Below are 23376 nucleotides of genomic sequence, written 5' to 3' on the forward strand. Positions count from 1 at the left end.
TGTTGAGGCTTAACAGGCAGGTTAAAAAGCTCCTTATCTTCATGCAGTCGTCACTTGTAGAGCGTCATCTGTGCACTACTGGATGGATGATGTGTGTTTTTCCTGAGTGCATCATCGAGTTCATGAACGTTGCAAAAATGTTTTCAACCAAAGCATCACCTGAGAGACATAAAAATCATTGTTAAAGTCATGCTGAAGATCTGGAATTAAACAGGCAGTTACAGCAAAATATATTGTGTGTTGGAAAAACATTTAAATTAAAGAGACGAATGTATGAAACAACAGGTTTCCTTATGAGTATTTCATTTATTATTGTACAGCGAAGCAGCAGGGATACATGTAACATTAAGGTTGACATAGTTACCTTCATGGAGGCTCATTGCCGCCTCATTGGTGCTTCGCTTCAGCACCAATGAGGCGGCAAAGCGGCTTTTTTGGCAGCCAACCAATCCCTAGATATTTCCACTTAGTGTTGTCATGGAGATTTAGGGCTCCATCTGGGTTTGTTTTTTTTCTTAAAACACAGCAACAGGCATGTGAAAGGGAATGCATTTTGCAACAATATCTAATTTAATGCAGCCTAGTCTTGGTCTGTTACCGTGGTAACATGAAGAGCTCTCACTATGTTTACATACTTGGATATTGCTAATCAACGCAGCTGATATCATAGATTAATCAACTTAACAGGATGCAACCAGACAGCAAGTGCAGCTCCTCTTGATGTTTGTCATCAGCGAGCTGGTTCGTTGTAAGTCTGTTTGTGTCTGCAAACTACAGAGCAGCAAAAACCACAACAACAATATTAGCTGCACAGAGCTGCAGCTCCCACTGAGCTCACTGCTGCATCTGGTAATTCAGGGCTTTAAAGACCAGAGGAAGAGTTCAGATTCTGCAGATAGACAAAGGTTATATTTGACTGATTTGGAGAATCATATTCTATATAGTTTTTTTTGTTGTTAAAATGAGTATAAATAGATGGAATTACTTATTAGGGAAACCTCAAAATTATCAAGACTTTATAAAAGACAAAAGATTAAAAATTAAATAGATGCCTGGTAGTCTGGTCAATTGACAGAATATTAATGTATGTAGGTCCTAATCTAAATATCTAAATTAGAAAGGATAATATGCATGATTAATGATATTGTAGGGACTTAACACTAAAATTTAAATTATTAAGGTAAAATTGTATAATTAATAATTTAGGGGTTTAATCTACACATTAAATTATTTAGGAAAATTTGTATAAATTTAGGTACATTTATATAAATAACTGATTTTGATGTAATTCTGGGAATTTAATGTTGTTATTTAAATGAGTCAGACAAATTTGCATAATTCATAGTTTTATTGGGTCCTAATATTAACATTTTATTGAGTCATGTAAATTTGCATAATTATTAAAATTAGGAGCTTAACCTCAACATTTACATTTTCAAGTAAATATGCATAAATATAAGTATCTTAATAGTTACACCTTAATATTTCGATTTTTCTGACACATTTGCACATTAAAACTATTTAAGAGTCTTAATGTTAATATTGTGGGGCTTTGAACTTAATATCTACAATAAGTCAGTAAATTTGCAGAATTAACAATACAGTTACTCAATCATAATATTTAGTTAGTCAGAAAAATTTGCAGAATTACACTATTGTAAATTTTTATTTTTTAGTTTAATAGCTAAATTAGTCAGGTAAATGTACATTTTCTATACATTTTGTTGTGCTTTAACTGTATTATTGAAATTATTTGGGTAAAATTATTTCACAAATAACATTTAGGGGTCTTTACCCTAATATTTTAACTTGTTTGGTTAAGCTGTGTTTCCAATCTTCTTCTTTTTTTGGATGGGAAAACACTTTGGCTGATCACCTGTTATTTTAAATGAGCAATACTAGCATTAACAAGGGAGACTTGACTTGATCACCATGAGTGTTGTAAAGTGCTCTATAAATAAACTTTGATTGATTGATTGATTGATTGATAATTCACAATTATTTATGCTTTTATTGCATGAATGTCAAATCAAAAATATTGTCAAAGCATCAAAGATAGTGTAATAGCAAAAACTAAGAAAAAACGCTTATCTGTGGAGTAACGGTTACACTATTAAATTGAATAATTAAATTAATAATATGATAAAACAAAATAATTTAAATAACTATGCTTTAGTTTTACATTTATCTGAGACAGAATTCTACCCTTAAATGAAGATTTTTTTAAAGATAAAAAAAAACATATTTTATAGTGGCTTTGGTAAAAGTATTTTCCATAAATATGTAGCATAAATCTATAATTTTCTAACTTTTATTATTCCTGCTGTTGAGCTTCCTGACTCCCTGTGACGTTGTACGTAAAGCTGATCACGTGACCAAACCCGGACGCAACAGACCGCCTGACAGAAAGCGAAGCTCCGATGTAAACACAAGCGTTAAAACGGAATTTATCAGTCTTCATAGCAGCTGTATTTAATCAACATTGGAGGCGACAGAATGAACCAAGGCTGTTTAAGAAAACTACAGACTGCAACAAGAGAAAAACTCCGAAAACTCAACTCTCTGCGCGGTGAGTTGAATATTTGATGTGACTGAGTGATGCTCATGTGGTTCAGTCTCAGTAAGTTTCTGCTTCACCCGCAGGGCGACAGGTGCAGCCAGGTGAGTTCTGGGATGTTGTGGTTGTTTCTGCTGCGGACAGAAGTCAGAAAGAATCATACGAGCTGCAGATCAGAGAGAAAACTGACAGAAAGGAGCTTCCACTTGGAGTTCAGTACAAGGTTTTCTCAGATCCTCCTGGTCCTAAAATAGGTGAGTGAGTCCTCAGATTATTACTGAACAACCATAGTAAAGCATATTATTATTAATGTAATTATATATTGTGTTTTCAAGGTAATGGAGGCTCCACTCTGTACGCTTTGCAGCAGCTGAATGACATCTATGGAAAATGTCTGAGCAGACTGAGAGTCATCCTCATCCATGCAGGTTGTTCTTTTTCTTCTTTGTTTTTGAATTTAGTTGCTTTTAAACCTTCAGGAATTGTCTAATACATGCAGAGCTGCACGACTGGAACAGTTTCATGCTATTTTAAAGATATGATAAGATAATTCCTTTATTTCTCCCCACACCATGGGACATTCACATTATTAGAGCAGCATACGTAGCAATAAACGTATTATTAGAAATAAAATAATAATAAAATCGTAGTAATAATAATATTATTTACATATGTACATATATTTACTTCTAGTTATTTAGCTAAATGCTTTCTTGATTAACATTTAAGCCACAGGCAGTTTTTTATTAAACTTTAAAATGAAAATATTCCCAGGTTGTGTCAGAAAGAGATGCAAAACCGTGAGGCCCAAATGAACTCTGTGGATGAGAAACACTTGGGAGCGTTTTGAAATACAGAAAGTCACTTTTTCTTTATCATCAGGCATTGACATTTGTACTTTTGCATAATTAAAATTGTAAATTATAGCATAAACACAGACATTGATACTGATGTCGCTGAATCTGTTTTAACAACACCTTCAGTTATAGCTTGGAGACGTCCAGTTGCTTTTTAACTGAATCTCCCAGGATTAATACGATCTGGATGATTGAGAATCTATGCAAACAAACTACAAAGCCACACAATTGTTGTCCCTTGCCCTCATTTTTCCATCCTCTTGTTCTTCCAGGAGGCTTCAGTCAGCGTTTGCCCAGCGCCAGCGCTCTTGGAAAGATCTTCATGGCCTTTCCACTGGGTGAACCCATTTATCAGATGCTGGAGCTCAAACTGGCCATGTACGTGGATTTCCCGTCACAGATGAAGCCTGGCGTCCTGGTGACCTGCGCAGACGACATCGAGCTCTACAGTATATCTGAGGAAGAGAGTGTAAAGTTTGACAAACCCGGTTTTACAGCTTTAGCTCATCCTTCCCCACTGCATGTAGGAACCACACACGGCGTGTTTGTGTTGGATCCACATAAAAAGTCTTCTTCCTCTGAAATGGAGACGACTTCCTGTCTGCACTTTCTGCACAAGCCGAGCCTCAACAAGATGAGAAACAGTGGAGCTGTTTGTAAAAGGCAGAGTGGATCGTTTTCTGTGTCCGATGAGGAATTTGTCTACACAGATAGCACCTATTATTTTGACTTTGATACTTCAAAGTCTCTTCTAAATCTGCTGAAAGAGTTGGGACCTTTAGACTGTGAGATAGACGCATACGGAGACTTTCTTCAAGCTCTGGGCTCCAAAGCCACAATAGATTACACCAATAACACAGCTAACGTCACTAAAGAAGAGAGCAGTCTGGTGGAAATCCGACAAAAGATCTTCCATCACCTCAAAGGAACGCTGCTGAACGTGATTCTCCTCAACAACTCAAAGTTTTACCACATTGGAACCACGTCAGAGTATCTCTTTCACCTCACCGAGGACGTGGAACTGAGGGCCGAGCTTGGCCTCCTGAATTCTGCCTTCAGTTTATGTGAAACCTCTGAAACCCTTGGCTGCTGCGTTATGTACAGCGTCCTCGATCCCAGTTGCTCGGTGGGAACTGGATCAGTGGTGGAGTTTTCCAGACTGGGAGAGGAAGCGTCCGTCGGCTCGGGCTCCATCGTGAGCGGCTGCTGGGTCGGTCCGGGCCTCTCGGTGCCTGATGGAGCCTTCATGCACTCTTTATGCGTGAACCACCAGGATAAAATCAGGTTTGTTACCGTCTTCTTTGGGATAAACGACAACCTGAAGCGCAGTGTGGACACTCCTGCTTCAATGGATGAGCTGAAACTTTGCGGTGTCGGCCTTTCACAGTGTCTGTCACGCTGGGAGATCAAGAGCGAAGCCCTGAGGTTCTCTGGTGATGCTTCCAGCTGTAATTTGTGGAACGCTTGTTTCTTTCCTGTTTGCTCTGACCAACAAAGCTCATTCTCAGTGTCTCTTAAGATGCTGCAGGCCGTCCTGAGTGGTTCTGCCAACCCTTTACCCAAAGACACGAAGCTCATGTCAATGCAGGAGTGTCTGCAGAGTAAGAACCTGGAGCAGATGCTGAAGCTCAGGAAGGGACTTTACACTGACATCACTCAGAGAAGATTCAGCAGCTAAAAGAGACATTTTAACAGAGGTTTGGATCAAAGTTTTATATTGTCAGTTTGATTACAATAAATCGTTGGTGTACTGTGTGATCATTCAGTGTTCAGTAGATTTTGTTTTGCTTATCAGGACTGTAAGCTTTTGTCAGCTTTGTAAAGATCAGGATTTTGTCATCCTGTTAAATGCGATACTGCCTTTTGTTTTTTTTTGGAAGTTTAATGTGTTTTTTTCTGATTTTAAAATTGATACATTTTGATATTGTTTCGAGTCTTTCCTTTGTTTTTTGTTGTTTCTTTCACATTACACTCTAGCATTTAAGAGGTGCTTTGTTTTGTTGTTTTTTTCTGAGGGCAAGAAAACGAGTGTCTAAAAGGGCAGCATCCATCCAATGAATACAAAAGCAAACATTAAAAGTTGCAAAACTACAAGAATTGAATGGAAAAAATAGCTTAAATGGAATTTGAATGCACAAGTGTTGAGCAAATCTGACGTGGAACTCATGTTTAAAAACAAAATCCCATTCCAGCTATTGATCTGCTACAAATAATAATATGTGGATGGATGGATGGATTTTTTTATATGTAAAGGAGATATATATATATATATATATATATATATATATATATATGAAGACAAAATAAAACTAATTACAGAAAAGAAATTTAAATATCAGCATGAGAAAATTGTTGAAAGGAACAAAGCAAATTAGGCCAAATGTTGAAGTTGATCAATGCATTCATGCATTATCTTGGCATTTCCACTGTCTTTGATTTGTCAAATGTAGGAATTTAATGCAATTTAATACAAATAAGTGTTATTCAGAACAACTATGTAAGACAAATAAAGATTTCAAGTAAGATCAGGTACACAAACTTGTGATTTTCAACAGTGTTCGACCTGTTAAACTGGTAAATATGCCAACTCATACCATCGTTAACATAATTAAATGCTGCATTGCAGTGCAAAAAATCCTGGGTTGAATGTTGATGTTATCAGTTTTCTCCACATTTTTCTTTTTCATCGTCTTCTATGAAAAATGCATGACAGAAAATGATCCAAACCGATCCACTGTTTTCCCCTCTCAGACCATCCTGCACTCTCTCCTGCATCAGATTTCTTTCCGGGACACTGCAGGACACTGACCACCTGGTTTGTTTAATACTGTAAATACACACAAGAGAGTGAGATCAGTTGTCATAGTTGTTAGGCATTCCACTCGGAGGGGTTTATTTTTAGCCCACAGCCATGATCCCCCTTTATCTGGACCAGAGCAATTGTGGCAGAGTGTGAGATTGTGTTTCTGACTTACTCCTGCTCACCAAACTACACAGCACAAACAGAAGGAGAAGGAGCTACTCGATGGGAAATTACAAATCGAGGCCGTCCCAGACGTGTACGGGTAATGACTGTGTGATGAGAGTTTTTTAGTTTTATGTGTATCCACAAGAGAATGAGGTTTACACTGAAGCAGGGAAGTTGAGGCGGATGAGTTTTAATTTTAGCTGTCATCAGTCTGGGCCACAAGTTGTATAAGCTTTAAATCATACATAGTAGTGCTTCAGTATCTATATACTAGCTAATATCTGTAAGTAAATTGTGGAATATTTGTGTCAAATGGCAAGTAAGTAATGCAAATCAAATTATGAAATGGTTGTCATTGTTCTTAAGCTGTAAAAGTATTATTTTATGATATAAAGTAGTCTTTCACTGCAATGTTGAACCCGTGCAGAGAGCAAACAGGAGAAAAGGCTGAGGCAGAAAAGGTGATTTAATTCGGCAGAAAATAAACTCAGGAGAATATGAGGGAGGGAGCTCAGGAAACTAAGTAAGGAAGGGGTGATGGGGAGGGGGTGACAGAACCGGGAATCAGCGGTCCAGCCGATGTCCAGCGAGATGTGGGTCGGCGGCAGAGAGCGGACAGGAGGTTCCGATTCCAGGGGGGGAGCACGGGCCGGTTGTAATGGGTGATGGGCAGGTTGAGCACAGGTGGAGCAGAGACCTTCCAAGGCAGGGGGAGAGATCCAGGTGGGGGTTTGGGGAGGACCAGGAGGGGAGGTCTGGGTGGACAAGAGATCCGGGGTTCCAGAAGGCAGGGCTGGGTCGGGGACACCGGGTAGCTGCCTCGGAGAACTAGGCAGAGAAGAGAACACGGTTAGAGTCAGAATTTTTCCACAAGATAAAGTACAAGGTTGGCTAGAGGAACTGACTGAAGAATCAGCGTTTACGATCTAGCAGGGTATAGACTGTGTGACCAGATTTAATGTGAGGATGATGATGACCAGGTGTGCCTAACCGCAGCTGCCCAGAGTTCTGTGGATGAGACTGATTAGATATGGTCAGCAGCTTTGAAGGACAGCTCCACTTGAGACCGAGGGAAAGGGACAGAGAGAGAGAGGAAAGAGGAGGTCAGGTGGGGGCTCTGACAATATACCCACCCCCCTCCCCCCCTCCTACGTGCGCCTCCCGGCGCACGACAAGGCGGCCTGGGTTCTCGCGATGGAAATCCCTAATCAGGGTGGGGTCCAGGATCTGCTGCCGGGGAATCCACGTCCTTTCCTCAGGTCCATAGCCCTCCCATTCAACCAGGTATTGTATGCCCCAGTTTCTTAGAAGGGACTCGGAGGGGGAGGTCTTTGGCGCGGAGCCAAACCCGTTCTCCTGGAGCGTATATAGGAACCTCAGAACGGTGACGGTTGGCCTGATCCTGCATCCTACGGGAGGCCCGGAGCAAGGCGGCACACCAGCAGGGATGAGCGGCTACAGAGGGAACTGTGATTTCTTCCTCAAGCTCCGGGAACGGGGGGGCTGGTATCCGTGCACACAGTGAAAGGGACACAGTCCGGTGGAGGCGTATTATGTGCGTACTTCACCCAGGGGAGTTGGGAACTCCAGGCTCTAGGGTTCTGAGATGTTATACATCGGAGGGCGGCTTCCATCTCTTGGTTCAGCCGCTCCATCTGGCTGTTACTCTGCGGGTGAAACCCTGAGGAGAGGTTGACCATGGCCCTGAGTGCTGAACAGAAGGCTTTCCATACTTGTGAAGTGAATTGTGGTCCGCGATCCGAAACGATGTCTACCGGGATGCCGTGAGCTCGGATGACGTGAACGACGAGGAGGTCGGCCGTTTCTCTGGCTGTGGGGAGTTTGGACGAGGACAGGAAGTGTGCTGCCTTGGAAAAACAATCGACACTTGTCAGGATGACTGTTTCCATTGGATAGTGGCAGCCCGGTAACAAAATCCAGTGCAATGTGGAACCACGGTCGTGGACCACGGGATGGGCAGGCGTTGCAAGAGTCCAGCATTGGGTTGTGTGGGAGTCTTGTTTCGGGCACAGATGCAGCAGGCGGCCACGAACCTCCGGGTGTCCTGATCCATGGAGGGCCACCAGAACCGCCGACGCAGAACCGCTAGTGTCCTGGAGACCCCTGGGTGGCAGGAGAGCTGGCTGGAGTGGGCCCACTGCAGAACGTGTTGCGTCTGGGACAAAAAGGGAATCGGGGGGCGCCTCCCGGATCTGGTTGCTGCTCCTGGGCTTGGTGGACAGTGGATTCAATTTTCCAGGTTAACCCAGCCAGGAACCGGGAGGGCAGGATAGGTTCCGGTGCCGATTGGCCCTCTTTGGCATGTATGCAGGACAGGGCAACCGGTTTGACGTTCCGGGATCTAGGACAGTAAGACAGAGAGAAGTTGAATCGGCCAAAGAAGAGGGCCCACCTGGCCTGTCTGGAGTTTGAGCGTTTGACTGACTGGATATACTGTAGATTCTTGTGATCAGTCCAAACGAGAAATGGCTGCTCGGCCCCCTCCAGCCATTGTCTCCACTCCTCCAACGCTAGTTTCACTGCTAGAAGCTCCCGGTTGCCGATGTCATAGTTCCTCTCTGCAGCCTACAGCTTCTTGGAAAAGAAGGCGCCTGGATGGAGTTTTCCATCTCCTGGTGCCCGCTGAGAGAGCACCGCTCCTGCTCCGGTATCCGAGGCATCCACCTCAAGGCTGGGATCCGGCTGGACGAGAATGGGGGCGGAGGTGAAACGCTTCTTCAGCTCCCCGAAGGCTGCCTCCATTTCAGGGGTCCAAGAAAACATCCATGCCATAGAGGCGAGTGACGTTAGGGGAGCCGCTATGCGGCTGTAGTTGTGGATGAAATTGGCGAACCTGAGGAACTGCTGCAACTGCTTACTGGTCCTCGGGTCGCGGCCACTCCTCCACCACGCCACCTTCGCTGGATCCATCCTGATATCCCCCGCAGAAATGATGTAACCCGGGAAGGAGACCGTCATTACGTGCCGATGGTGCTCCTCCAGGCTGCGGAAGAAGATCAGGATGTCATCCAGGTAAACAAAGACTGACCGATTCAGGACATCCCAGAGGACGTCATTTACTAGGTGCTAGAAGACGGCAGGGGGGTTGGTGAGGCCAAAGGGCATTAGGAGATACTCCTAATGCCCGAGCGGGGTGTTAAATGCCGTCTTCCATTCATCCCCCTCTCTGATGCGGACCAGGTGATAGGCGTTCCTGAGGTCTAACTTTGTGAAAACTGTGGCTCCGTGCAGGGGGGTGAACAGAGCTGATGAGGGGGATAGGATATTTGTTCTTGATCATGATGTTATTCACCCCCCGGTAATCAATGCAGGGACGGAGGCAGGTGATGTTCGTGGGGAACCACGAGGAGCACCCTCGTGGTTTGTGGGGAACCACGAGGAGCACCCTGCACCGACGGGGGAGGAGGATGGCTGGATTAGTCCAGCGGCTCGAAAGTCCCGGATGTATTCTTCCATTGCGGCATGTTCTGGCTTAGACAGGTTGTAGAGCTGCACCGCTGGGTAGGGTGGCTCCTTTCATGAGTTTGATGGCGCAGTCATAGGGTCAGTGTGGGCGGAGAAACAGGGCCCGATCCTTATCGAAGACAGTAACTATGTCATGATATTCGGGGGGCACGTTGGACAGATCTACAGGCTAAGACGGGGCAACCGGAACTGGATTACCGGGGGGTGGAGCGGAGTGCAAGCAGGAGCGGTGGCATTTGGGACTCCAAGTCACAATCTGACCCTGGGACCAGTCGATGTGGGGGTTATTGCGTTGGAGCCAGGGATAACCGAGGACGAGGGGAGTGTAGAGGTTTGGGAGCCCACAGAATGATAGCCGCTCCTGATGGTTGTCGGATAGTAGGATAGGGATGGGGGCGGTCCGGAGACGGACATGGGCCAACTGCCGACCATTCAGGGCTCGTGAGAACAACGGATTGGGGAGCGGCTCCGTGGGAATCTCCATCTGGGTGGCTAATGTTTCATCTATGAAACCCCCCTCCGGTCCTGAGTCCACGAGGGCGGAGACGGTGAGCTGCTGGTTTCCCCAGGATTGCGTAGTAGGGACCCGTAGTTGTAGAAGGGGGGAGCACAGAGAGGTCTGGCTCACCAGGATTTCCCCAGTCATTGGTGAGCCGGAGCTTTTCCCAGTTTGGCCGGGCAGCCTGCAGCATAGTGGCCGGACTCCCCACAATAGAAGCAGGCGTCCTTCCTGCGGCGTTCTGCTTTCTCCTCCTCGGAGAGACGGGCCCGGCCAAGCTGCATAGGTTCGTCCTCTGATTGAGCAGAAGTGTGAAATGGGGGGTGGAGACCGGAGAGAAGGAGGTATACGGGGAAATGGATTGGCTCTTGGACTGAGGCTATGTGGGCAGGGGCGTGTCTGGGGAGGGGGGCGTGACTGGGAGGACAGGGGAAGCCTTTCTCCCAGCGGTGCTCCCTGATATGGTTATCCAGGCGTATTGCCAGCTTGATCAGCGCATCCAGATTGGTGGACTCATCCCTGAGGGTCTCGTTGAGCCCCCTCTGGAATGCCTCCTGCAGGGCGGCGTCATTCCAGCCGCTCTCCGCCACGAGGGTCCGGAAGTCGACCGCGTATTCGGCTGCGCTCCGGACTCCCCGGAGTTCTGTGGGTGAGATTGATTAGAAATGGCCGGCAGCTGTGGAGGACAGGTCCACTGGAGGGAGGGAAGGAGAGAGTGAGGGGAGGAGACAGAGAGAAGAAAGAGGGGGTCAGGTGGGGGCTGAGGCAGGGGTGGAGGAGGGGGCCCTGACAATTATGGAATATTTGTACAAGTAGCAAGTAATAAGCAATGGAAGTCAAATTAATAAATGGTTCTTTTTATTCTTCAACTTAAATCTGCTGTTTTATGATACAAATTAGTGCTCAATGCAATGTAATACAGATGTTTAGACCTGATTTAGGCAAGAGTTTCAGTTTGGCAGATAGAACAGCTGAGCACACTCAACGCATTTATTCCACAATGGAAATCCAATTTTCTTCAGAAAGTTCTTCAAAACTCTGTTGCAGAAGTTCCCATAAATGTGTGGTTCTTGTAGGTTGCTTTGCTTTCACTGTTCTGTCCAGTTCATCCCAAATGAGATCCATGGGGCTTAAGTATGGAGACTTTGCTGACCACTCCATGTTTTCAAGCTACCAACCTGTTTTTGTTTCCTAAGGTAGTTCTGGCAGAGCTTGGACTGATGTTTTGGGTCGTTGTCTTGCTGGAGGAGGAACCTCTGACCAACTAGGAACATACCAGAAGGTTCTGCATGGAGCTGCAGAATGCTGTGGTAGCTGTTTTGGTTCAGGGTTCCTCTCATTCTGTACAAGTCACCAACCCTGGATCCAGCAAAACAGCCCCAGACCATCACGCTTCCTCCTCCATGTTAGACAGCTGATGTCCCACACTGAGGAACCATTCTTTCTCCTACTTAACGGCGTACAAAAATCCTGCTGATGAACCAAAGACTTAAAATACTGATTCATCAGTCCATAACACCTTCTTACAGTCTTCAGTAGTTCATTGGCAGTGTTTCATAGCCCAGGCAAGCCTCTTTCTTATTTTGATGTCTTTGCAGTGGTTTTCTTGCTGCAACTCCACCTGTCAAGCCTGCAACTCCAAGTCTTCTCTTCACAGTTGAAACTGAGACTTCTTACTATGACCATTTGATTTGATTTGATTTATTTGGATCCCCATTAGCTATGGCAATGCCGAAGCTATTCTTCCTGGGGTCCACTATTAAGCTGTGCTGGAAGCTGTTGTGATGTGAGCCACCTGTCACCGAGCTGTTGTCTCAGCTTTGGGTCTTGTAGACATCTTCCTTTCAGAGTTTCCTCCAGTTTCTGAGTCTTTTGATGGTGAAGAAAACTGGACTCGCTAACACCTGGACTTTCTTCGCAGTTTCTGTGTAGTAAACACCTACATTTTTAAGTGTTTTGATGACCTGTTCTCTCTTCTATTGTTAATTGCCTTTTCCTCGTCATTTTTAAAGCAACACTCTACTTTATGCAGTACAATACTGTTCAAATAATGCTCTGCAGGGTATGGTGCCATGGTGTGTTCCAACACTAGTTTTATGCAGACAGAGGGGGTTGTAAGTAATCTAAAAAAGTTGGGACACCTGTAGGATTTGGTAGCACCAACTTTCAAGGTTTGATCAGCCTCCATTGCTGCAGAACAGTTTGAAGTTGTTAATCCATTTCTTGTTCCCTGAAAAAGGTCTTTTTGTATAATTCTAAACTGTAAATCATTTTTCAGTTTTGATTAACCTTACATTTTTTTTTAACCTCTGGCAGTTCACCACTTACCTTTGCACCATTTCAAACTATTTACTGGACTTAAACTACATGAATTTCTATAAAAAACCTGGAAGAATTGTGGCGTCCTAAAATTTAATTATCTAATATTTCTGGAAATGTATTGGAATAAGGAATGGAAATCTAATTTTTCAGTTGTTCTTAAGCTTTAAATATATTGCTTCATGATACAAATTAGTATAATACAGATGTTTACACCCAATTTAAGGAAATATGTGAAGTAAACTGGAATATTTCTGCAAGTAGGTCGTAATAAGCGATGGAAATCAGTTACTAAGTTGTTCTTATTCTGTCTGTGATGTTGTGAAGATGAGTGGAAGAAGAAAGTTGGAGAATCGTACTCTGTGATCGTGGAGAAGCTGGACGATGACTTCCAGCTTAAAGACAGCGAGCTGGCGGATCTCAAACTTGCTTTCAGGTGAAAAACACTTCCCGAGTCATTGCACAAACCTACATTTAATCTGTGCTGTGTCTCTACCCGCTTTGATCACTCCTCTGTGTCTGTTGGGCTTGTGTTGGTTTTTCTGTGGCCCAGCTCTGACGAGGCTTTTCAGAAGGTGAACGTGAGCTACCGAACGGAGAAGGGGCTGTCGCTGCTGCACCTCTGCTGTGTGTGTGGAGGTATGCATGGCTACGGGGGGTCTATTAATAACTCCTCGACAAAATGTGGCAGCGCAGGGAAGGATTACTGTGGACTGACTGATGGTATTGTCTTTGTGGCCTCTCTGCTGATCCACATACAAGCAAAGTGTAGAATTTAAATAAAGAGCAGGTCAAATACAGAAATGCATGTGAAAGTTGCAACATAAGTTTAGTTATTTACCATATTTTATTCAGATGAAGACAGATGTTTTCTTGAGCGAACATTTACTGGTACATTTGACTTCTTTGTGTCCAGGGAACAAGACCCACATACGAACCCTGATGGTCAAAGGCCTGCGTCCGTCCAGACTGACCAGAAATGGATTTACTGCTCTCCATCTGGCTGCTTATAAGGTGAAGCAGCAACAAAACACACATTTCTAAATTGATTTCTGTGTCCAATCCGTGTCCTTTTCTTGCTTGTGTTGTCATCTAGATGAGAGCTTTCTAAGGTTTTACCACATGGTGGAGTGCAAGTACATACGAAAGGAAGTGTGCCGGTTTTAGCTGCTTAATTGTCATGCTGCTGCAGTGCAATCAGGGCCTGCGAGGATGAGGCTGGTGTGAGTTAGATATTAAAACTCCAGGATCTGTGGATGTCTGTCTATGTCTGGCTTTTTTATGCACCACAGGACAACGCTGAGCTGGTGACTGCTCTCCTGCACGGAGGCTCAGATGTGCAGCAGGTGGGATACGGAGCCCTCACCGCCCTGCATGTTGCCACGCTGGCTGGGCATCATGAGGTGAGAGAAAATTTACAAGCAGCGATGCATCAAGCTGTTTTCTGCACGTTAATATTTTCTTATTCCCCCCCCCTTCAGGCTGCAGATATTCTCCTACAGCATGGAGCTTATGTCAACGTCCAGGATGCTGTGTTTTTCACCCCGCTGCATATTGCTTCCTACAGCGGTCACGGGCAGGTAAATTGCTCTTACTGTGGACTTGACTGATCGAAATAAACTTAATTTGACACTTCTCATGTTCTTTCTTTGTTGTTTTCTGATGTTTAGTTGGTGAAGCTGCTGCTGAAGTTTGGTGCAGATGTGAATTCAAGTGGTGAGGTTGGCGACCGGCCTCTGCATCTGGCTGCAGCCAAAGGTCTTCTAGGGATCATCAAACTGCTGATGGCTGAAGGGAGCAAAGCTAATGGTGAGTGCTTTCCTGCATTCAGTTAAGATTCATTTTAGTTTATGGCCTTTAGCCCTCCTGTTGTCCTCATTTATGGGCACCAAAAAATATTGTTTCCTTGTCTGAAAAAAATCCACAAATTCAGCACAAAAAATAATTCCCCAAATTTCTGAAAATTTGCAAAATCTTCAGGAAGAAAATTCCAATAATTCCTTAAAAGTTTCCGTAAAGAGTTTTATTTTTTTAAAAATACCCCAAATTTGGGAAGAAAATTCTTGTAAATATTTTCAAAAAGTGAATAAAATCTTCCAAAAAAAATCCTAAAAATATCTAAAATGATTCCATATATATCAGTAAAACTTCTAATATTTTCTTTAATCCTCTGATGCACAGTGTGAGTAAGGAGATACCCATTTTCCATCGGATTTGGGTCACTTTTGACCCATGTTGTGCATCAAAGGGTTAAGAACATTCACAGAAAAATCAACCAAAATCCAGTGAAATTCGCTGGATTTTGGTTGATTTTTATGTGAATGTTCTTAAGAAACATTTTAACATTTCTTTATTTCCTTAAGTTTTTACCATAAGTTGAGAAAAAATCTAGCTAAAGTCCAGATTTGTTGGCTGACTGTCACCCTTGTCTACATTTTAAAGCTCCCATTGGTGCCAATCAATTAGGGGTGAAAAATCAGCCACTTAAGGTGAAAAATAAAGGTTTTATGGCTGGTAGAATTTCGTAATTGAAAAAAACTGACATTTTTTGACCAAATTTGCACCATCGTGTCATTGGTTTGTATTATTGTCTCACAGCAGGGTCGTACTATCAAAGACCAGATATACATATTAATGAACCTGCAACATTTCAGGACTCTAGCTGCACGATTTCTCAAATTATGGCACTTCAAACATTGCAGAAGTTGATTGGCACAAAAAAACAACAAAAATCAACATGACCCCAACTTCTTTTAGGATTTTTAACTCAAAAACTATTGTTACCTATGACTCCAGATTTTACACATGATCAACTCAATCAATGTTCACCCTTCTTTAAAAAAATGTATTAAAAAATCCGTCAAACTGAAGATGGTCATTCATGGGGCATTCGGTGAACCAAGGCGGAATGACCCAAATACTTTACATCCAGTATCTAAACCTACTTATTTCCTTCTTCAAGAGCCACGTAGAAGCTAATTAACTTCTGATCACTGTGGGAATTATTGTTTTTTTCTTCCTTTTCTCACCAGTAAATGCCCAAGACAATGAAGATCACGTTCCTCTCCACTTCTGCGCCCGCTTCGGACACCATGAGGTCGTCCATTTTCTTCTGCAGAGCAGCTCCGATGTGCAGCCTCACTCTGTTAACATCTACGGGGACACACCGTTACACCTGTAAATGCTTTACTGTCAGAAACCCTCTCGAGGTGTTTTTGGTAGATGATACGAAGCTGACATAATGAGTGTTGTGTTCCATCAGGGCCTGCTATAACGGCAAATTCGCAGCAGTGAAGGAGATAGTACAGTTCTCTGGCACAGAAAGTCTTTCTAAGGAGAACATTTTCAGTGAAACAGCACTTCACAGGTATTTTCTAGCTTTATTTGTAATCTGCACAGATGTATATATCTCTATTGACTTGTGAACCCTGTTGCTCTGATGTGATGATGAATTTATACGTTACCCAACAGTGCATGCACCTACGGCAAAGACCTGGACATGGTGAAGTTCTTACTGAGCCAGAACACTATGAGCATCAACCATCAGGGCAGAGACGGACACACAGGTGACTTTTTACACACTTTACAAAAGAACCGCTCTGTTTTCTTATGCAGCTGAACCCTGCTGTGGGTTTCATTTTGACTTGTGAGTCTGCTGTGACCTTTTTTTAGCTCTGCACAGCGCCTGTTTCCACGGCCACATCCGCCTGGTGCAGTTCCTGCTGGACAACGGTGCAGACATGAACCTCGTCGCCTGCGATCCCAGCAGGTCCAGTGGAGAGAAAGACGAGCAGACGTGCCTCATGTGGGCTTACGAGAAAGGTCTGTTTCTATGAACGTGAGCTTTTCTGACAGGAAAGATCAGTAAAACCCTGTTAAAATTCTCTCATTAATTGCATCTCCCAGGCCATGATGCCATCGTCACTTTGCTAAAACACTACAAGCGTCCAGATGACTCCCCCTGCAATGAGTACTCCCAGCCAGGAGGGGGTGAGTCACCACTCTACAGATAATAACCTGGAATATAATCCCCTTTTAACATGTCTGAATGTGCATCTCTTCCAGATGGGTCCTACGTTTCTGTCCCGTCTCCTCTCGGAAAGATCAAAAGCATGACTAAAGGTAGCGAGCTGGAGCGAAGCGCAGCAGATTTCCCCACAACGCTGTCAGCTGAGATGACAGCAGCCACAGAGTCTGTTGTCAGGGGAAGGGGCTTAGCTGCTCGTGATCACACTTGACTGCTGTGTTTTCCTGTGAAACTGGGGGCGTCGGTGTGAAGCACAGATATGACCTGAAACCTGAGAAACTGTTTATATGGATTGATTAAAAAAGACGCAGGTTTAAACCTTGAAGATGTGAAAGCTTGTGCAAAATATACAAAACAACGACGCTACCTGGCTCAAAGAATGCACTAGAAAAGAGCAAGCACCTCCTCTCATATAGAGGAACATGGAGCATCGCTGACATTTGCATCATTTTTGTAAAAAGCCTAAAACTAATGTATCGTTAATGACAGTATTTTTACTACAGGTGCCAGATGTGCTATTGAAGGCATTTGGGCAACTGCCTTCAGACTAATTTAACTAGTACACAATGCATGCAATTTGTCTATGTTGTGCTTCTAAAACAAAATGTAAAGTTAAGTGATGATTTAAACTTTTGTGGTGGTTATCAGCAAGTCTGATGTAGCCTAAAAATCTAACTACTGAATGTAACAAAGCAATATTAACATAGAATATTTTCATGGCATTTTTTTCTGACTGACATTTTTGTCTATAAGGTCTGAACTTTAAAAAAAAATCTAGTATATGTTGCATGCAGTTTCTCTATGTTGTGCTTTAAAAACAAAATGAAAATATAAAGTGATTTTTTTTAAACTTTCCTTTCAGAGAAAGCAGAAGTTCTCGTGCTCAGGGCCAGCCTCCCGTCTCACTTCCACCTTCAGCTGTCTGAGCTGGAGTTCAATGAAATTATTGGATCAGGTAAGTCCATTTTTAAAGTTTTTTTTCCTTTCAACTAATTCAAATATTACTGATTCCTGTGTGTATTTCCTACACAGGCTCCTTCGGAAGAGTCTACAGAGGCAAATGCAGGAACAAAATCGTCGCCATAAAACGGTATTTCTTCATTTCTGCATCCTTTCTCTGTTAGTAGAAAACCGATCAAAACAGGAAACTGATCTCTCCTTCAATCCTCACTCACCCCTGCAGCTACCGAGCCAACACGTACTGCTCAAAGTCGGACGTGGACATGTTCTGCAGGGAGGTTTCCATCCTCTGCCGCCTCAACCATCCCTGCATCATCCAGTTTGTGGGAGCGTGTCTGGACGACCCCAGCCAGTTCGCCATCGTCACCCAGTACGTCTCCGGAGGATCGTTGTTCTCGCTGCTGCACGAGCAGAAGAGGTGAGGAGGTTCACATTAACACTCAGTTACACCCACACGAGCACACAGTTGAGTTTCTGTCATTTCAGAGAACATTAGAGGACATTTTTACCCTGAAATGTAATGATTGACATTATTGGTCCTTACAACGTGACGGTATGTTCCACAACATGAATAAAACAAGTACAAACCAAAATGCCCAATCTACAGTGCTTTCCTGTCATGTTTTACTTCTTATTTCCTTTCTTATTTTCCTTCTTGGGTGCCTTAGTTCAGAAATACAGCTTTTAGTCTCAAATTGCTTTCTCAGTTAAGGCTGCAAAAAAGTTCAATTCAATTACCACAAACGTTACAGAGTCAAGAGGCTTTAAAGCACGGGTGTCAAACATGCGGCCCGCGGGCTAAAGCCAGCCATCCAGAGGGTCCAATCCGGCCCGTGGGACGACTTTGTAAAAATTATAGGGAAGACATTAACTATAAATTGTATTTTTGTAAAATTATAGATGTAAAATAATTTCTACACCACGCCAATTTGTTGTTTTTTTTGTCTGACTTTTGTCATTTGTCTCATGTTTTTGTTATTTTGTTTCTCGTTTTTGTCGTTTTGTATTTCCTTTTGTCTCGCTTGTGTTTATTGTCTTATTTTTGAGTTTTGTTTTATTCAATGTTTTGTATTGTTTTTGTCGTTTCATGTATTTTTTTTTGTCTGGCTTGTGTTGTAAATCTGCTTTTTTGTTTTTTTCTTGCTGTTGTTATTTTTAGTCTTGTTTGTGTCTCACTTTTGTCTATTTTTTGTCACTTTGCAACTGTTTTGTCTAATTTTTTGTCTATTTTTTGTTTTGTTCCATGTCATTTGTCTCATTTTTTGTCGTTTTATGTCTCATTTTTTTCATTTTGCGTCTGATTTTTGGAATATTTTGTCTTTTTTTGTCTGGCTTTCATCATTTTGATCATAAAATAAAATACTACATCATTCAGTTCCAGATATCTGTGACTAAATGTTTTGTGCCTTTATAGACTCTCTGTGATCTGGAGGTTGTAATGTGTAAATATAATGTTGCTGAAATTGAATTTATTTTTATTAAGAAATGTCAGGTTGTTGATGATGCTTTGTAAAAAGATAATTCCTTAAATGTGAACATTTCAGAATGTATTTTTTTGCACTAAATCAAAGGAAAAATTTGGAGTTGTGGTTATTTATTCATAGGTTATTATGCTCTGATTTTACTGGTCTGGCCCATTTGAGATGAAATTGGACTGAATGTGGCTTCTGATCTGAAATGAGTTTGACACCCCTGCTCTAAAGTGTTTAAAACAAATCTCAAGGTTTGGCTGAAGTCAACGCAAAATTGTCACCACCAACGATTACCTTTGATTGAATATTTTCACTGACTGACTTTTAAGTACTGTTTTAACTGCTTTGTGGTTGTTTTCTTTTTTTGTACCTGCCCAGTGACAACAGATGCAAATTAGCTGCCAGCTATCTCTGGTGCAAGTATTTTAAATTGTGCACCGTCCCTGCTAAAGTAAAAAAAAACCAAACAAAAAAAACTTTTTAAATGAATAAACTACACTTATTATGTCCCCATCACCAGTATGGATGTCAAACTATACATACAGCCTCAGGAGCCAACCAAAAACAAGCAAACCAAAGAGATAATGTATGATAATTATGTGTTGCATGGTCATTTGTGTTGTGCTGTATTTAGTCTTACATCCCCTTTTACCCCTATTTCTAAAGTAACACACATCACTGCACCAGAAAGTCTAAATTCTGGTGCATGAAGGTGTCTTTAAGTACTTAAATGCTGATAAATGAGATCTAAAAAGAGGTCAAACTCCTTAAAGTAGTTACTTGGTGCCTGAAAAGCACATGTTTGCACATCACAGCTCACTGTTTCAGGTCTCATCGTCCTCCTTGGAAGCATCCCCTCACCAATCTCTCCCCCTCATTGATCCAGATGAAGTGTTCCGCTAACTGTGTGGCCAGGTGTTGTCTTTATAGACTGTCCTATTGATCTGTGTAAAGTGCTGCGTGTGATTGGCAGGGGCCATTGATCCGGCACTAAGTGGTTGCTGCTTTAATGATGTGTCAATGGACAGGCTTATCGACCTGCAGTCCAAGCTCATCATCGCCATCGACGTGGCCAAGGGCATGGAGTACCTGCACAACCTCACCCAGCCCATCATCCACAGGGACCTCAACAGGTGGGAGCTGCTGTAATGACATGTGTGGTGGAATGGTGGTGGCTAACTGTGGTCATTACAAATAATAACACATGTCTTCCTTCTCAGTCACAATATTCTGCTTTATGAGGATGGGCACGCAGTGGTGGCTGATTTTGGAGGTAAGGAAAAAAAAAAACTCACTGCAGGGTTTTATTGGCTCTACAAGGAAAAGGAAAAGTGCATCAACCAACTTTTAGTAAACTGAATAAAATGTAAGTGGTGTACCTGCTGTGTGAGCAACATCCACTTGAATGAATGAACGAATGATAATCTTTAAATCTACTGGTTATAATACACTCGCAATAACAGCTTGAAAAATGCCTCAGCATCTTTCTGTATGACAGTGCTAGTAATGACTAAGTCGGGCTTTTCAAGGAGAAATAAGTAAACGTTTATAGAAGGAAAAATTTGTTGATTTGAATGAACACAATCATTTGACGTATCCCATACAAACTAAAGAAACTGCTCTCTTAGCACTAACTATATGGAAAGCATGCCATTTTAAAACATTTTTCATCAAAAATATACTGGCAATATGTAAACAACTTGACACTGAAAGAGTTACAGTCCAGATAATGAAAAAATATGTGTCGTTATGATCTGGACTCACTGAATGTGAAAAATAATATCAACATATATTAATAGCATGGCAGTTGTAGACTCTGATATTGCTGTCTTCATGGTCCGAAGGGCTGAACTTTAAAAAAAAATCGTACACTTTTTTTATTTTAAAGGTCCAGATGTGTATGTTTTATTGACAATAGCAATGCATCACGATCAATCTCAATCACAGTTTTTCTGCAAATCACTAACATGTCCCAGCCTGTGACAATCAAAAGAAAAAGAAACCCACCACAGTGGCTTTTAAGCAGCGACCTCTGGTGCTGGACAATGTAATTCAATTCAGTTCCGTTTTATTTATTCAGCACCAATTCACTACATATGTCATCTCAAGGAAAATCACACAATAATGTGAAGACCTTACAAAATTATAGAGAGCCACCCGACAAATCCAGATGATTCCCTTTGATCAAGCTCTGTAGTGACAGCGGGAAGAAAATATTCCCATTTAACAGGAAGAAACCTGCAGAACCAGGCTCAGGGAGGGCAAACAGTCGACTAAAATGAGGCCAACGTGAAGTGTCAAGAACCGCAATTCCTCAAACGGCCACTTGAGGCTCCAAAAGTGAGTCAATCCTCATAGATCTCCATGTAAAGTGTCCAACTTTACAGCAGAAACAACATGTTTACAACCTCAAGCAAAAAAACTATTTTATCTCAGTAGCCACCTTCCCTATTCTTAACAACTGTACGGTAGTGTACATTTCATAGAACTTGCCTGTTTTAAGCGATTAAGACTTAAACTAATGGTACGTGTCCACAGGGGCATTTTTTCTTGCGTGGAAATGCACTGCATCTAAATATCACTCACTTGATGAGTGTGCACTAGTGGGTCACTGGGCGGGTGGTCATGACACCCTACAGACCTTCAGTCCAGTGGAAGCATCGGACCAACATGGCAGCTCAGTCGCAAACTTTCTCTTTTATTTCGAAAACAGTTCAGCCAAAAGTATTTCTGAAAGAATCTGAGGCGAGAAATAAGCTATGTCCTCATTTTAGTTCAACAATGGCTAGTTTAGACATTTTACATGAGTTTCACAAGGTCTTGGAAGTCAAGTCTACTATGCAAATGAGCTACAAGCTACTCCGAGGTGAAGCACTACAGCGTCGCTCGAAACGCACTGCAACACAACCAGCATGCAACGTAATGGACACATAGACAATGAATGGGATGGGAGAAATTGACAGGTCATGTGGACACGTAGCTTTATGCACAATTAAAGGCATGACTAGGAGTTCAGGGGAGTCAAGCTCTGCAGAAAATGCTGTAGCTAAAACAGTGACCCTACTGACCTTTAAAACCACTGATCACCTCCATCTTTATACACAAATCGAATCAGATTTTCTCCGATAGGAAGTTTATAAAAACTCAAACCAGGATAAATGGAAGAAGATGGATGATGGATGGATGGATGGATGGTCATCTGATGCAGCATTGAAGTCATGGGACAGTAATGTTCAAAAATCCCGAAAAGAAGATAGCAAGACAACTCGCATCGCAGTCCTTTGTGAAAGCAGACACATCCTGATGTAACATGACCAAGCAGTTTATTGTAAAATGGCATCAGCTAGTTTAACAACCTTTCTGAAGCTGATTTTAGTAATATCTAATATATTTATTACCATGCTTCATTACACTCAAGTCTTTAAACTGTTTGACTTTTGACTGCCCTTTTCTTCCTCTGCAGAGTCCAGATTTCTTCAGTCGGTTGATGAGGATAACATGACCAAGCAGCCAGGGGTCAGTCAAAGTTTGCTCCTTTTGATTTATTTGATGACACGCACAAAACCTTATGCTGAGAGTTTTCTGTCCAAATGACTCTCACGCCATCTGCAGCATCCATAAACGAATAAGTCACTTAGGAAAAAAAAGCATGCACTCTTATTTCATGGGAGTTCAAGCCAGAGCTTCTTCTGGCACCTGCCATCAATTACCCGCCAGCTAACAAAGAAAACTGCCTTCATGCAGATTTTGTTTGAATGTGCTGACTCAATGCTACACAGAGTGCTTGGCCTGCACTTTGATGTTAAGTGTGTTATATCTCTTGGGAGCTGCCTGTTGTGACGAACTACTCGCCCTTGCTGGGACGCAGTGTTTGTCAGTAATTGGGCTTCATTCTGAGTGTGTGTTTCTGTATGTGTGTCTTGGTGAAGGCCTGATTTACTTAATATCTTAAAATTATAACAATCTTATTGCTTCTTAAAGCCGGATCTGCAAACCAAATTCACTTTTATGGCAGTTTTTGCCACTCAAACATCTGACTATCTTTGTTTTTCTGTCTGTTTGTGCAGAACTTGCGCTGGATGGCTCCTGAGGTGTTCACTCAGTGCACTCGCTACTCAGTGAAGGCCGACATGTTCAGCTACGCCCTCTGTCTGTGGGAGCTGCTCACCGGAGAGATTCCCTTCGCTCATCTAAAACCTGGTCATTATTCATCCAGTCAGTCCATGAAAAA

At 42.6% G+C, this 23376-nt stretch overlaps 1 protein-coding gene across 3 annotated transcripts in view; it reads left to right on the top strand.

The window, feature by feature from the left end:
* The first annotated feature begins 2363 nt into the window (after positions 1-2363).
* The window catches only part of tnni3k (TNNI3 interacting kinase), a 30497-nt gene continuing 9484 nt past the window's right edge, over positions 2364-23376 (top strand). The window contains exons 1-22 of one of the 3 annotated variants that reach the window (XM_022210110.2): positions 2364-2569; positions 2644-2811; positions 2893-2985; positions 13014-13122; positions 13240-13325; positions 13603-13700; positions 13979-14089; positions 14168-14266; positions 14357-14495; positions 15719-15863; positions 15949-16053; positions 16158-16252; positions 16359-16508; positions 16593-16676; positions 16752-16808; positions 17576-17668; positions 17746-17803; positions 17897-18091; positions 20174-20278; positions 20366-20418; positions 22609-22661; positions 23213-23345. In XM_022210110.2, coding sequence (XP_022065802.1) covers positions 2497-2569; positions 2644-2811; positions 2893-2985; positions 13014-13122; positions 13240-13325; positions 13603-13700; positions 13979-14089; positions 14168-14266; positions 14357-14495; positions 15719-15863; positions 15949-16053; positions 16158-16252; positions 16359-16508; positions 16593-16676; positions 16752-16808; positions 17576-17668; positions 17746-17803; positions 17897-18091; positions 20174-20278; positions 20366-20418; positions 22609-22661; positions 23213-23345 — 2302 coding nt within the window. In that variant the 5' untranslated portion in view covers positions 2364-2496. Of the gene's footprint in view, positions 2570-2643; positions 2812-2892; positions 2986-3686; positions 5943-6305; positions 6480-13013; positions 13123-13239; positions 13326-13602; positions 13701-13978; positions 14090-14167; positions 14267-14356; positions 14496-15718; positions 15864-15948; positions 16054-16157; positions 16253-16358; positions 16509-16592; positions 16677-16751; positions 16809-17575; positions 17669-17745; positions 17804-17896; positions 18092-20173; positions 20279-20365; positions 20419-22608; positions 22662-23212; positions 23346-23376 lie in introns of those variants that run through there. The other 2 variants (XM_051947628.1, XM_022210109.2) reach the window with 2 other exon arrangements.

This window comes from Acanthochromis polyacanthus, chromosome 4 (assembly GCF_021347895.1).
Source record: "Acanthochromis polyacanthus isolate Apoly-LR-REF ecotype Palm Island chromosome 4, KAUST_Apoly_ChrSc, whole genome shotgun sequence".
Taxonomy (NCBI): Eukaryota; Metazoa; Chordata; class Actinopteri; family Pomacentridae; genus Acanthochromis; species Acanthochromis polyacanthus.